This window comes from Oryctolagus cuniculus, chromosome 12 (assembly GCF_964237555.1).
Source record: "Oryctolagus cuniculus chromosome 12, mOryCun1.1, whole genome shotgun sequence".
NCBI classification, from domain to species: domain Eukaryota; kingdom Metazoa; phylum Chordata; class Mammalia; order Lagomorpha; family Leporidae; genus Oryctolagus; species Oryctolagus cuniculus.
In genome coordinates, this window is record NC_091443.1 from 74,496,563 (window position 1) to 74,512,252 (window position 15,690).

At 46.0% G+C, this 15,690-nt stretch overlaps 1 protein-coding gene across 1 annotated transcript in view; it reads left to right on the plus strand.

Moving 5' to 3' along the window:
- Positions 1-15,690, plus strand: part of TMOD2 (tropomodulin 2) — a 58,464-nt gene that overhangs the window by 30,861 nt on the left and 11,913 nt on the right. The window contains exons 7-8 of the mRNA XM_002717767.5: positions 892-999; positions 12,979-13,122. Coding sequence (XP_002717813.1) covers positions 892-999; positions 12,979-13,122 — 252 coding nt within the window. The remainder of the gene's footprint in view (positions 1-891; positions 1,000-12,978; positions 13,123-15,690) is intronic.

The following is a 15,690-nucleotide window of genomic DNA, read 5'->3' on the forward strand; positions in this document are numbered from 1 at the left end:
ACAGGGCTGCCTGTGGTGCAGCCAGGACTCGTGCTGTGCCCCTCGCTGCCTCCCCTCCGCTGCTTGGGGCTCAAGAAGACAAAGATGAGTGACATGCATTCATTCTGCTCTGAAAAACTCACGCTAGGAGACAGACATCAGGCAGATAATTACGTGATGTAATAAGCGCCTAAATGTTACAGAATTTCAGGAAAGGAAAAATTTTTTTATCCTCCTTTTTTATTATTTATTTGAAAGTCAAGAGTTACACAGAGAGAGAAGGAAAGGCAGAAAGAGAGAGAGGTCTTCCATCTACTAGTTCACTCCCCAGCTGTGCCAATCTGAAGCCAGGAGCCAGGAGCTTCCTCCAGGTCTCCCACGCGGGTGCAGGGGCCCAAGGACTTGGGCCATCTTGTACTGCTTTCTCAGGCCACAGCAGAGAGCTGGATCAGAAGTGGAGCAGCCAAGACTTGAAAGGAAAATTTTAATTCTCTTAGGAGAACCAGTAAACAAGGTGGTATGGCACCTGCGTTTGGAAAGATGAATAGGAACTAATCAGAGAAAAGGACAAAAGAAATTCACAGGAAAAGCATGTCCAAAGGCATGGAGGACTGAGAGACCAGAGTATACAGAGAACGAGAAGGGAGAAGAGGGAAGTATAGTGTGTGCCTAATTTCTCGGGGAGGCAAGACAGAAAGGTGAGGCCAGAATGTGCCGTGGTGTTAGATTCCCATATTGGGCACTAGGGGGTGCTATTGGTTCAGGATAGCTTCGTTGCCTGAGACTGGGTGAAGAGCCGGGTTCTGCAGGGAGGCCGTGTAATGAGGCATCTAAACCTATGTGGTGTCTAACAGCTGTGGACCGGTGGGCTGTAGCGGAGTTCGTCAGTGCCTCCTATCTCCTCTGTCTTAGAACATTCCAATCCCAACCCTGAAGGACTTTGCGAAGGCGCTGGAGACCAACACTCACGTGAAGAAGTTCAGCCTGGCCGCGACCCGCAGCAACGACCCTGTGGCCATTGTGAGTAAAGCTCTTAGAAATGTCACGGGGGTATTGCATCCACCGCAGAACAGGTTCAGCAGCGGCGAATCTGTATTTTACAGTTAATAAGGAAAATTGCAGTCATAGTGAATGCATAAGATTTCAGTGCTGTCAGGGGCTTTCAGTCAACTCGAATGTTGTCAGCACGACTCTTTTCAGAAGAAGAAACAAGGTAAGTATGTCGTTTGGCTAAATAAATCGTTAGGTTTGTTCTGTGCTTAGTACAAATTTAATGAAACTTTTGCATCTGTGGTAACATTCTGTTGCACTCATTGCAAAGTATGACCTCTCAAACCCTACAGGAACTTAGCACATGTTGTTACAGTATATTTCGTTTTAACTTTGGAAATGGGTTAATGTGTTTGAAAAATACTTGAAAACAAATGAATCTTGAAATAACTTGCTTGTTTGACACTTTATGAATAACTAGGACATGAAAAAATAAGCAACCAAAACCTCCATTCCTTCTATGTATTTTAAATTGTTTATTATTTGAAAGGCAGAGTCACTGAAAAACAGACAGCCAGACACACACACACACACACACACACACACACACACAGAGGAGAGAGAGAGAGAGAGAGAAAGAGAGAAACCTCATCCACTGGTTCGCTCCCTAAATGCCTGTAACAGCTGAGGCTGAGCCAAGCCAGGCTAAGAGCCAGAAACTCAGTCCTGCTCTCCCATGTGGACCAGCGCTGCGCTCAGCGTGTGCATTAACAGGAAGCTGGAATGGGGAGGGGAGCACAGACTTGAATTCAGGCCCTCAGATATGGGGTGCGGGGATCCCAAGTGGCATCTTAACCTGCCCTGCTCTGATGCATTTTAGATTTGTCCAGCCAAGTAAGGACGCTCCTTGACCCAGGTAAATACTACCATCACCATCATCCTTATTCCTCCGGTTATTAGCTAATGTCTGGAGCAGTTAGTAAATGCCAACACTGATCTCTGTGCTTTAAACGTATCATCCCGGGGCCGGCATTGTGGTGTAAGGGGTGAAGCCACTGCCTGTTATGTCAACACCCAACACGGGCACCAGATCAAGTCCCGGCTGCTCTGCTTCTGATCCAGCCCCCTGCTGATGCACTTGGGAAAGCAGAAGAGGATGGCCTTAGTTAGTACTTGAGCCCCTGTTCCCACGTGGGAGACCTGGAGGAGGTTCCTGGCTCCTGGCTTCAGCCTGGCCCAGCCATAGCCATAGTGGCCATTTGAGGAGTGGACCAGTGGATGGAGGATCTCTCTCTGTCTCTCCCTCTCCTTGAAACTCTGCCTTTCAAATAAAGAAAATAAATCTTAAAAAAAAACAAAACAAAACAAAACAAAACAGTGGGGAACAGAGTGGCCAACGGCCTGCAGAGCAACATGCCCAAGTTTTACTCTGACTCCTACAGTATGTGACTCTCCATCAGCGAGAAAGACACGCTGCAGTGGTAGGAAGCAGAGAATGTAAAAGACTATAGTCAGAAGTGGATGGAAGAGCAGGCCCAGAGCCTGACTAATGACACAGCGGCTGCATCTCAACAAAACAGATGCCCCTGCTCTGTGCTCTGCTCCTGCTCCTGCAGGGGCCATGATCCACCTCCCCCCGGCCTCCCAGGTCCCCTCGCCCTGGTGTGCTGCCCGTACCCCATATGGGAGGCCCTCTCATGATGTCAGTGATGGGTCCTCCTCCTCCTGGCATGGGGCCACCCATGGGAGGCCTGTGCCACTGACGCCAGGGTCCCCAGTGATGAGACCCTGGGTGTCCCCGATGGTGCCCACTCATCCAGGAATGACTCGGCTGAATGGATAGGGAAAGAGGGGAGGCCTCTTCCTAGCAGTTCTGTGTCACCTCTTCTTTACCAGGAGATCTCGGTGCTGGGACTTGGGGTGTTTTCTAGCATGACAACGAAAACCTGCCCCCCTTCCTATCAAAGAAAGGACAGTTTTTAGGGGGAGAAGTGGGATTTTGAAAGGTACAGTTTTCATTTGTATTGCGAAATGTGAAATTAAAATTGTCAACTCTTTTAGTTAAAAGAAATCCGTATCATTTCACCTAATTGTGAGGTATATAAAGCTATTAGTTCCAGCTTTCACAAATGAGCAAACTAAAGTTCAGAGAGGTTAAGTAACTTCTCAGAGGAAGCACAGCCAGTAAGAGGGAGAGCCAGGATTCACCACCAGGTTTTTGGTTCCACATCCAGGATGCTTACCATGCAGCTGTGTACCTCACTGTCATGATTTGCTGAAACATGTCATTTATCAGGAGCCTGGGCCTCCACCGATGGTTCTATAGCATCTAACGCTCAGCCCTCGCATGAAACTGGAAACACAAAAGTTGTCTTGATTTGATGATTTGACTTAAAGTCAGTGCTTTTTGGAAGATCTAAATTTTAGCACTTCAGACAGATGCTATGAAAGTCACGACTGCCTGTGATGGTGTGGGCACAGAGTAGATGCTGGGAGGGCACTTGTTAAGTGAGTGATGATCAGGGCCGCCAGCCTCTCAGTACCAGAGGACACTGTTCCCAGGGTGATGACAGCAAAGGGGGAAATAAGCGTGCATGGAAAAGAAGGACTAAGCTACAAAAATCGGAGATTTCACCAGCTGTTAGGACTTAGCTACATTTTCTTTAAAGTTTGATTTATTTATTTGAAAGGCAGAGTTACAGAGAGGAAGAGGCAGAGAGAGAGATCTTCAATCCTCTGGTTCACTCTCCAAATGGCTGCAATGGCCTGAGCTGGGTTGATCCAGAGCCAGGAGCCAGGAGCTTCCTCCTGGTCTCCCATGCGGGTGCAGGGACCCAAGGACTTGGGCCATCTCCACTACTTTCCCAGGCCACAGCAGAGAGCTGGATTGGAAGTGGAGCAGCCGGGACTCGAACTGGCACCCATATGGGATGCTAGCACTGCAGGCAGCGGCTTTACCCTCTGTGCCACAGTACTGGTCCCCATATCTAAATGTGTAGAGTGAAAGCAGTGTTGAGTTTGAAACCCAACATTAAAATAGAAAAACAGCAGAATTACAACATTGGTAATATGAAATGAGCAGTCTAAGGACTTAGGCGAGTATGATTCTATACTATGTCCTTGAGTAGATACGCTTTCAATACAGCAAAATATTCACAATACACTTGTATGTAAATGATTTGAAAAAATATTTTGGAGAGAGAACATGTCACTTCTGTTTATTATTTGCGGTGAAATTGCAGGGATAAGGGATAGTTTATAGTACGTTGTCAATACTATGTGTCAATAATCTAACTTATTTTAGGTAAAATACAGAGAACTTTCTAAGTGGACTAAATAAATGCAAACATAATAATAACCTCTTCAATGGTGTTTTTAATGCAACAACTACGTGTCAGCTGCCTACCATGTGACAAGTACAATGCTAGGAGCTGGATTTTTTCAGTAACATTTTCCAAATTTGTTAATAACTTTGCTTTAAAAAAGTAATTTGGAATAGTTACAATACATTCTAAAATGGGGCCCGGCGCCATGGCTCACTTGGTTAATCCTCTGCCTGTGGCGCCGGCATCCCATATGGGCGCCGGGTTCCAGTACTGGTTGCTCCTCTTCCAATCCAGCTCTCTGCTGTGGCCCGGGAAGGCAGTGGAGGATGGCCCAAGTGCTTGGGACCTGCACCCGCATGGGAGACCAGGAAGAAGCACCTGGCTCCTGGCTTCAGATTGGTGTAGCTCCAGCCGTAGCGGCCATTTGAGGGGTGAACCAACGAAAGGAAGACCTTTCTCTCTGTCTCTCTCTTTCACTGTCTATAACTCTACCTGTCAAATACAAAAAATAAAATAAAAACAATACAGTCTAAAATGAAAGGACCATAGAATGAATATATATCCGTATCCATCAGCATATATATATATATATATACATGAGTTTACAAAAATATGATTTTACCATTGATTTCTGAAGATTAGCACTCCCAGTGGATATTTCCAGAAACGTTGCCTTCATTCTGGCAGTGACTGATGGCACACATACTCGCACATGCACACACATGCACACACACCCCGCCTGGGGTAAGCAGAGAGGGGAGGAGCGGAACCAAGGGGACCACGTGGGGGTTTTAGAAGGCGTTCTTCTCCATCATTGCTGCACGCGATGACAGCTCCATCGAGAGCCCTGTCTGAAAGTTTTCATTTCTAGCGTTCAGACGTGAGGCAGCAAGGGGTTTCTGGTGGATGCCGTTTGTAGTCCTTAAGCTGTATTCTGCCTCTTATTATAAATTATTGTTCCAATGCAGTGCTAGAATCAGCGGAGCCCTGGGTGGCTGGCATCCCCGTGTCCCCACGGAAGGCTTTTTGCATTCAGTAAGAAAACACTGCAGTGCTGGGCGCAGACGGTTGCCTGAATGGAGTGAAGTCGCTCCCCGAGAACCCTGGGCCTTAGGCATCAGGCAGCGGCTCCCAGGGCGATGGGCTGGGAAGGCTTCAGACCTGAAGAAGCGGGTCTGTGTCCTGGCCCTGCTGGCTGCCTGCTCCGTGACATCTGCAGTAGCCACTCTGGGCCTCAGTTTCCTCAAAAATTTGCTGCTAGGATCAAGAGACTTCATGTTCACTCAGAAGCATTAGCACACTATGTGATTGCAAGGAATCATTTTTATTCTGTATGGCCTTAAGAGAAAAGCCTCAGGGCCAGAGCTGTGGCCCAGCTGGTTAAGCTGCTGCCCACAGCACCGGCATCCCACGAGAGCAATGTCCTGGCAGCTTCACTGTCTGATGCAGCTCCGCTGTCTGGTCCAGCTCTCTGCTGTGGCCTGGGAAAGCAGTAAAAGATGGCCCAAGTGCTTGGGTCCCAGCACCCACATAGGAGATCCAGATGGTATGCCAGGCTCCTGGCTTCAGCCTGGCTATTCCTGACCATTGCGGCCCTTTGGAGAGTGAACCAGCAGATAAAAGACCTCTCTCTCTCTCTCTGCCTTTCAAAGAGTTAAACTAATCTTAGAGAAAGAGAGAAGGACCTCTGGCCTTACGCCTAGATGGCTTCATCTGGTCCAGTCCACACCCAGCCACCCCCAGATGGCTCCCCTCCTAGCTATGCTATTGTCAGGAAAGGACCTTTCTGTAGGTAGAAAATTGGTTGATTATCACACAGGCAATAGAGACCTTCACACTGCTTATGGCTGCTACTCACTGTTGAATTACAGATCAGCACTTAAACAAGAGCTTCAAGAGACTTTGCTATTTAAGGTTCCAAACCAGGTCAAGCCGGCGCCACAGCTCACTAGGCTAATCCTCCATCTTGCGGCACCAGCACACTGGGTTCTAGTCCTGGTTGGGGCGCCGGATTCTGTCCCGGTTGCCCCTCTTCCAGGCCAGTTCTCTGCTGTGGCCAGGGAGTGCAGTGGAGGATGGCCCAAGTGCTTGGGCCCTGCACCCCATGGGAGACCAGGAGAAGTACCTGGCTCCTGCCATCGGATCAGCACGGTGTGCCGGCCTCAGTGTGCTGGCCGCGGCGGCCATTGGAGGGTGAACCAACGGCAAAGGAAGACCTTTCTCTCTGTCTCTCTCTCACTGTCCACTCTACCTGTCAAAAAAACAAAACAAAACAAACAAACAAAAAAACAACAAAAAACAAAAAAACCCAGGTTCAGCGAGGCACTTCTGGGATTGTTGTGCAGGTAGACAAACCATGTGTGAGAGATGACATTATCCCCACTTCACGGATGAGATTCCGAGAGATTGAGTAACTTAACTAATGTTGCACAGCATGTGACTAAGCCCGGGGGCAAATGTGAGTGTGTCCCAAGCACTGCCATGTAATCACATTAATAGCAGATGAGTGCTAATGGAACTTGCCCCACTGGATGCCAATAAAGAGAAGAGGCCCAACTATGTCCTGGCTGCTATTTTTAATAGCAGTGATGCCACATTAAAAATCAAGAGTTCACGACAACACTGTCCATAGAAATAAAATAAGTAAATAAAATGTAAGCCACAAATAGAAGCCACATGTGTGATTTTGATTTTTCTAGTAGCCACCTTAAAAAAATAAAAATTAGGTGACATTAGCCTAATAAATATATTTTACTTAAAGCAGTATAATAATAATAATTTGCAAATGCAATGTATTTTGCATTCTTTCTTTCACAGTGCATCTTTTCATTTATGACGCATCTCTGTCCGGACTAGCCGTTCTTCAAGGGCTCAGGAGCTCATGTTTCCCATGGCTGCTGCTCGGGGGGCACAGAAAATCGTAATTCCATACAAGTACATGAAGCATAGAAAGCAAAACTTCCTTAAAAGTGAATTTCTCTAACATGTAAAGAATCTGGTCTTTGTTTTCCCGATGTTATTATCCCAGCACATGTAGTAGACACTCAAATATTTGCTGGGCTAAAATGCACTTGGGCCAACAGCCGGGGTTATGTTTGGCTGGGTCTCCCCTGTTTTGTTCAGTGTGAGAAAAGTGTTTTCTCAAGTTTAAAAGCAATTGGCAAGAACCTGGCTGCTTGCCAGGAGGTGCTGCAGTTTTTCGTGAAGGCCTGATTACCCTGACATTTTGTTGTTCTGGTAATGAAAGTCAGCCCCAAAGCTTGGAGCTGTCTGAGGAAAGGCCCGATGTACTCCCTTCGGGTACTCTGATTAAAATGGGTGCATTTGATTTTAATTCGAGACCTGGCACTGAATAAACGCGCTTTAATTTACATGGTGTATCCTCATGTCAGCCCAAATCCTTGAGCTTTCTTTGCTTTCCGAGCCAACTGCTTAACTATTATAGCCGATTATCCTCCTAGTCTGGTGGTTCTCAGCCCAGCGTGGTCTGCCCTCCAGGGGACATTTGGCAATGCCTGGAGAAGCCTTTGGTTGTCGTGACTGAGGGGAGTGCTGTCAGCGTTTAGTAGTCACCAGTACTGCTCAACATCTCCAGTGCACAGGACAAGCTCCCCAGCACAGAGCTCTTCGTGGGCGGCTCTTTGACTTCGCAGTTATGATGCCTGCATTCCACATGGGAGTGCCGGGGTTGGTTCCCAGCTCCGACTCCTGCACCCTGCATCCTGCTAATGCAGACCCTGTGAGACAGCAGCAATGGCCCAAGTAACGGAGCTCCCATCCCCTGCATGGGAGACCTGGATTGAGTTCTCATCTCCAGGCTTTGGCCCTTCCCAGCCCTAGTTAGTGTGCAGGCATTCGGGGAGTTAACCTGCAAGATGAGTCTCTCAGATTAAACACACAAACAGAAAAGGAATTCTCCAGTGTCAAATGTCAGTCATGCTTAGATAGAAAAACCTTGATCTAATTCATGCTAAATCCTTGATCTAATCATGTTACGTCCTTCGCCTCTTCCTCCTTCCTCTTGTCCACCATAAAACAATTAAAATAGCTTAGAACTTCCTTACTCCCTAAAAGTAATCACTATTAGCAGTTTGCTTTTCATTCTTCTAGCTGTTGTCTTTATGACTTTAATTAAAGTGGTTGTCATGCCTGGATGCATATTATTCACCTAGAGAGCTTTTCAAAAATGCAGATAGCCAGGCCACAGCCTCTGGGATTCTGATTTAATTCATCTAGGGTGAAGCCCAACCACTGGTATATTTAAAAAAAACAAAAAAAAAAAACAAAAAAAAAAACAAAAAAACAACTCCCAGGTCATTCTGAAGTGCAGCCAAGATAGAAACTCACTAATGTGTAGAAATTTATATATACTTATTTGAAAATATTTGTGCACACATTATTATTATTATTATTTACCTTAGAGGCAGAGAGACAGAGGAGAAAGAGAAAGAGATCTCCAACTGTCTAAAAAAAACTAGGACTGGACTGAGCTGATGACAGGAGCCAGGAGCAAGTCTCCCACGTAGGCGAGAGGAACCCAGTTACCTGAGCCATCCCTGCTGTCTCCCAGGGTCTGCCTTAGTAGGGTGCATTGACCCTAGGAACTCCAGTGTGAGACGACCATCTTTTGACAACTAGGCTCAACATCTGCCCCAGAAATCTATGTCTTTGATTTCTCATCTTAGATAACTTTTGACTATTATAAAAGATGATGGCAATTCTGTAATCTGTTCTCCATACCTCTTTCTTCTTCAACCTCTTCTATTCATATTGAACTTTATATGGTTTGTGTATAGCATGATTATAATAATTATGGACCTATTAGCAGAATTTCCAATTATGTGACCAAGTAAATATAAATTGCTGTTTGTTGGCCCTTTCAGTCTTGTGACTAATATTGGTTTGATTCTTGTTCCTTTGCACATGACCTGTTTTTTTCTTGTTAGAAACTTCAGGACTCTTTTCCCTTATAGCTCTGAAGTTTCACTTGGGTGTCCATTTAGGAGTCTGTCTCTTTTTAAAAATTAATTTATTTGAAATCAGATTTACAGAGAGAGAGATCTTCCATCCACTGGTTCAATCCCCACATGGCCATAACAGCTAGGGCTGGGCCAGGTCAAAGTCAGGAACCAGAAGCTTCATCCATCTACCATGTGGGTGCAGGAGCCCGAGGTCTTGGGCCATCTTCCACTGCTTTCCCAGGCGCATTAGCAGGGAGCTGGATCAGAAGTAGAGCAGCTGGGACTCGAACCAGTGCCTATATGGGATGTCGGCACTACAGACAGTGGCTTAACCTGCTACGCCACAGCGCCGGCCCCAGGAGTCTCTAATTGTATTGAGCATCTCGTGATTTCCTTCTGGAAAATCTTCATAACTGTTTGTCTTTGGGAATGTTTCCCTCCTAGTTCCCTGCGAACGCCTTCTGTTCTGTTGTGTTCTGTGTGTGTCCCTCTGGAACTCCTCTACGAGGAGCACTGGACTTCTGCATCGCTCCCCTGTCTCTTTCAACGTTTTCCTCCTGTCTCTCTTTTTCCTGTACATCCTTAGGAACATCCTTAGCTTATGTGATCTTCTGCCTTGCCCGTGTTATAATTCTGGATGTCTATACTTTCTGTTATGTCAATGTAGTATTTTTAATTTTCAAAAAAAAAAAAAAAAAGAGAGAGAAAATCTCTCTTGTTCTCTTTAAAAAAAATAAAATCTCCAAAAAAAAAAAAATAAAATAAAATAAAATCTAACAGCCAGGACATACTTATTTTCTGGATACAGTGCCCCCTTTCTTTCCTTGGGGTGGAATGGGGAAATAGTAACTAGAATGCTTGCATTTGTTTTGTTTCCTTCCTGGGTTGCTGTCCTGTTTGGTGATCATGGGTGCCATCAGCCTGGTCTCTCATGCCCGGCAGTTGTTGGCTGCCCATTCGTGTGAGTGAGTGGAGAACAGGCTGGTTTGTCTAACGCAGGATCATTTCCTCTGCACTTGTGTCCTCTGCTTTGCCAATAGACGCGCCCTTGATGGGGCCTCTCTTATCTTTCTCCGAACCCTCTGATGAGTTCCTTTGTGGAAATGTGAGCTCCCTGAGGGCGGCAAGTGTTGTCTCGGCTGCTGCTGGGCTTTAGTGGAGGCCTGCCAGCATTTTGAAAGAATGAACAAGTGCCGCAGGCAGGTGGGTTGAGCCTGTGCTGTGTGGCTGGGGAGCTGCAGGCAGGTGGGTTGAGCCTGTGCTGTGTGGCTGGGGAGCTGCAGGCGGGTGGGTTGAGCCTGTGCTGTGTGGCTGGGGAGCTGCAGGCGGGTGGGTTGAGCCTGTACTGTGTGGCTGGGGAGCTGCAGGCGGGTGGGTTGAGCCTGTGCTGTGTGGCTGGGGAGCTGGGTTGGGGGGAGGATGCTCCATGGTAATTGCTTCCTGCGGGAGGAGTGCATTCCAGCTCTCTTCACCCTTGGCCTAACTTCCTCCCACCCCGTCCTGGACGCACACTTTATGTGGCCTGAAGGTCAGCAGGTGCCTGTCTGCCCTGTTCTGTCTCAAGCAGGGGCGCCCTCACTAGGGGCCCTTCTGGGAGATTTGTCATTGACGCTTGGGCCACCAGTCACTCCTTTTCCTGGAAGCCGCAGGGAGAGGTCATGCATCCTCCAGCCGCCCCAGCTGTTCCAGCCGTTCAGTGCTGGGACTTACCTTAGGCAACATTGTTGGTGCTAATTTCTCCACCAATTTTTCTATTTTCTGTATTTTACCTATGCCTTGAGATAATAGCCTTTAAACTTTTTAAAATTAATACATAATAATTGTACATACTAATGGGTACAGTGTAGTATTTTGATGCATGTATATGATGTATAATCATCAAATCAGGTTAATTACCATATCCACCACGGCAAACACTTACCATTTCTCTGTGTTGGCTTTGATATGCTGACTTCATTTCTTTTGGAGACAGACCCAGTAGTGGGATTGCTGGGAAACATTTTGGGACATTGATAGGAGCAAAGTTTTTTTTTTGGATAAAACCTCAAAAACATAGGTAACAAAAGTGAAAATGGGCAGATGGGGTTATATCAAACCAAAAAGCTTCTGCACAGCAAAGGAAATAATCAACAAAGTGGAGAGATAATTTAAGGAGAGAGAAAATATTTGCAAACTGTCATCTGACACAGGATTAATACACAGAGTATATAGGGAACTCAACTGAACAGCAAAACAAACAAATAACCCAAATTTAAGGATGGGTGGTAGATCTGAATAGACATTTCTCAATGGAAGACGTACATGGCCAACAAGTGTATGAAAAAATTCTCAACATCATTTGTCTACAGGGAAATGCAGAGCAAGACCACAGTGAGGTCTCATCTCACTCCAGTTAAAATGGCTTCTATCAAAAAGACAAAAATAGCAAATGCTGGGGAGGATGCTGGGAAAAGAGAACTCTCACGCACTGTTGGTAGAAATGGGAAGTACCTCACCCACTGTGGAAAACAGCACAGAGGCTGCTCAGAAGCTACAAAGGAGAGTGAGAGAAATAATGGTCTTTTGTTCTCCTTTATATATTTATTTGAAAGGCATAGTGATAGAGAAGGAAGGAGGGAGGGAGGGAGGAAAGAGAGAGATCTTACATCTGCTAGTTCACTCCCCAAATGGCTGGGCCACTCTAAAACCAGCAGCCAGAATCTCCCTCCAGATCTGCCACATGGGTGGCAGGAGCCCAGGTACTTGAGCCATCAGCCATTCCCTTCTCAAGTGCATTGGCCGGGAGCTGGATTGGAAGCACGGCAGCTAGGACTCAGATATGCACTCTGATATGGGATACTGGCATCATAAGTGGTGGCGTAACCATGGCACCACAATGCCAGCTCTTTGTTCTCTTTTCTTACCCTGGGACAGTTCTACTCTCTTAAAGATGGCGTCTTTTCTTAGTGGTGGTTAAGACACTTGAAAGTCCAAGGGAGCAGGCAGGTGTCTGTACGCAGTCTGCCATCTCAAGCTGGAACTGTCCAATGGGTTGGCCGTTCTGCCTGGTGATTTTGTCCCAAAAGTTATCTTTAAGGAAGTTCAGTTTATAGATGATTTGAAATAATATAAATAAATCAGTAGTGCACAAAGGCTAGTCAATGATAAATTTTTTATCCATGTACAGTAAAAAAAAAAAATTCTGAGCTGATGTCCTTTCTACTTTTTTCTCAATGTTAAAATGCTTTTCTCAAAAAATGACAAAGTTAAATGAAACTGGCGATGATAACAGGTGGTAGTAGTGGGTTTCTAAAACATGTCTTCACTTTTAAAAATGTGGTAATCCAGGGCAGGCATTGGGGGCAGAGGTTAAGATACTGCTTGGGATGCTTGCATCCCATACCAGAGTGTCTGGTTCAGATCCCAGCTGCATTTCTGACTCCAGCTTCCTGCAAATGCACAGGCAGCAGTGATGGCTCAAATACTCGGGTCCCTGCCACTGTGTAAGAGACTGGAGTTGAATTCTGGGGTCCTGGCTCAGCCTGGCCCAGCCCTGTCTGTTGCAGACATTTGGGGAGAGAACCTACAAATGCAAGATCTTTCTCTCTCTCTCTGTCTCTCTGCCTTTCAAATAAAATAAAAATAAATTTAATCCTATGTCAGTGTGTCTTTTAAATTAATGTTGCAGATATGTGAAGTTTCTAAGTCCAGACTGCCAGAATTACTTCTTTTTGCTTACTAAGGCGTTTGCAGATATGCTGAAAGTAAACAAGACCTTGAAAAGTCTGAACATAGAGTCTAATTTTATCACTGGAGCTGGAATCCTGGCCCTGGTGGAGGCACTGAGGGAAAACGACACTTTGACAGAGATCAAGATCGACAACCAGGTAAGGAAGGGTGGGCCAAGCTCACTCACAGGGTCCTTAGAGAGAGGGCCAGAGGCCACAGGGCGGCAGTTCCAGTAGCTTCTGGCCTGTGGAGTGGGAGTGGGAGTGGGAGCGGGAGTGGGAGAGGGGGCAGCTGAGACATGACAAGCCAGCTGGCCCCTAGCCCCAGGCACAGCAGGTAGCAGAGGGGAGGGGAGGAGGTGGCGGAGGGGATGTTGACAAGCTTAGCTCTGCCACCACTCTCCTTGCCTTTTAGTTTCTCTGCCCAGTGCTGTCCCAGCCTTGCTTTGGCCTCTCACTGGGACTAGGACTGGAAGGAGGAAGCTGGGTGGCCGTGCCCGGAGGCTCCAGCTCCTTATCCTTGGTTGGAGGCTGCCACTAGGAGCAGACCTAGGCTCCTGCAGTCTGGTGCTGGCCACCGAGACAGTTCCAGGAGATAGTGTGACTTAGAGTAGCGGGCCACACCACAGTGTGCCCTCTCAGCTCTGCTCAGCGCTTCTCAGGTCCTCACAGCAGCCAGTGTGAGCTGCCAGGTCTGGTGCCTCGGAACCTTCTTTTTCCCAGCAGTGGCCTTCCCTGTCTTCAGAATACAGCAGCTCTGAGCCGTTAGCCACAGTGCTGGGATCTGAGGGGTCTAGACATGGAATGAGGAGAGAGCAAGCCGGCTGGTGGTGTAGGCATTCCCACGAGGGGTGGTAGGGAGGACGGCGGGCAGAGTGACTGTTTGGAGCACGCCCTGCAAGTCTGTGGGCTGTCTAAGAAATTCGCTGCTCCAGACCCTCCAGATTTGATGAGGCCCCAGAGTCCCCGCCAGCACTGCTGCCCAAGCCTGGAAGCCCTCAGTAGTTCCCATGGAAGTCTACCCCTGTCTTGGCTTTTTCTATACCACATTACATGAATGGATTATACATTGAACCTTACAAAAGGGAAGGTTTTATCATACTGCCAAAATGTCACCCACTATTCACTACAACATAGAGGAAACCCCTAAAGAAATTACAGTTGACATCTATGTAAATAGAACACCCAAATCAAGGAGGAACAGGTCTGGGTTTACCTTTTATTGAAGGCAAAGCATCAGAAATGGTGCTGAGCAAAATTTAGGCTCCTGAGGAAATAAATAGCCAGCTACTTGGAGAAGGACTCAGATACTTGGGAATGTAAGTGTGGAGCTAACTTTGGATCATTGCATTAACACTGCAAGTTGCCCCAGCCCAGGACTCAATACATCACTTTGGGCCACTTCAGGGACACAAGCCATAGCTGTGGCAGCCCTAGCTTCAGCTTAGGTGCCCATCTTTGATACAGTCCCTCTGTTCCAAAATGTGTCAGGAACTGAAGTTGCATGAAACTTTGAGGACAGGATCTCTTTCTTTCTTTCTTTCTTTTTTTTTTTTTTTTTTTTTTGCCTCTCCCACCCATAGATTCACATGGTTTAGCATGCTAATCTGTACACTATGGAACCCACAAATTGTTACTGTCTTACTGGAAATGTCACATTGTATTGATTTCTTGGTAAGAGACTTGTTGGATAAATTGCTGGGTGACAAGAAAAAGAGCAAAGAGTGAAGCTTTCACACTTTCCTGGCATGCAAAGCTCCTCCATAAACTCTTCTTCATCTATTCCTACTTACACTTTCCCCACTTAAATTGCATAGGACTAGCCAAAAATAAACAGGCAAAGCAATAAGAGAGTCCCCCAAACAAACCTGGATACACCTGAGAATTTTGCTGAAATAGTATTTTAAATTAGAGAAGAATGAAGCAAAAGTAGGGCAATTTGCTAGCATTTTAGCAGAAAATAGTTAGGTGTGTGTCCTCATTCTTAGACAAAATCAATTCCAGCTGAAATGCAGATGTTAGCATTAAAATCATGAAACAGATCAAAGAAATAAGGAGGAATGGAGAGAGGCTTCCTAAGTGTACATATGAATAAGGAGAACAACTACTTTTATCATATGAAAAATCTAAAAGTCTCTATAATAATCAAAAAGAAAATAAAGAGACTGAGCAAAGTGTTTTCAGCACATTTGACCAAGGGCTAATTTCCTAATATATAGAAACTTACTGATAAGCAAAAAAAGAAAAAAAATTGAATACAAAAGGAAATTAATTGTTCTCATTTATAATTTGAGATATGCAAATAAATGCAAATGAGATATCAACTTTCACCAAATAGGTTGACAAAGATGAACAAAAACTGGTAACATCTCATTTGTCTAGGTAAGGAAAACTGTTAACATTCACATAGCTGGAGTAAAAATTATCATAATCTTTGTGGGTAAATCAGTAATTATCAAAATCTGCACTGTGCTTGCCTTGGAGCCTGCTACCATTTGCCCTGTAGGCCCACTGCCGAAATACCTCCAGGATGCAGCCTGTGAGTGCCGGCAGGGCCTGGCTAGATAAATGCCCACCGTCATTGCAGTGCTGTGTAGCTCTTTATCAGAATGAGGTAAATATGTATTTGCCAGGTATTTGAAAGGATACCTGTGATGTTAAGTAAAAAGTGTTTCAGAACAGTGTACTGGTATAATCCACTTATGGATGTGTGTATGAATGCATGGA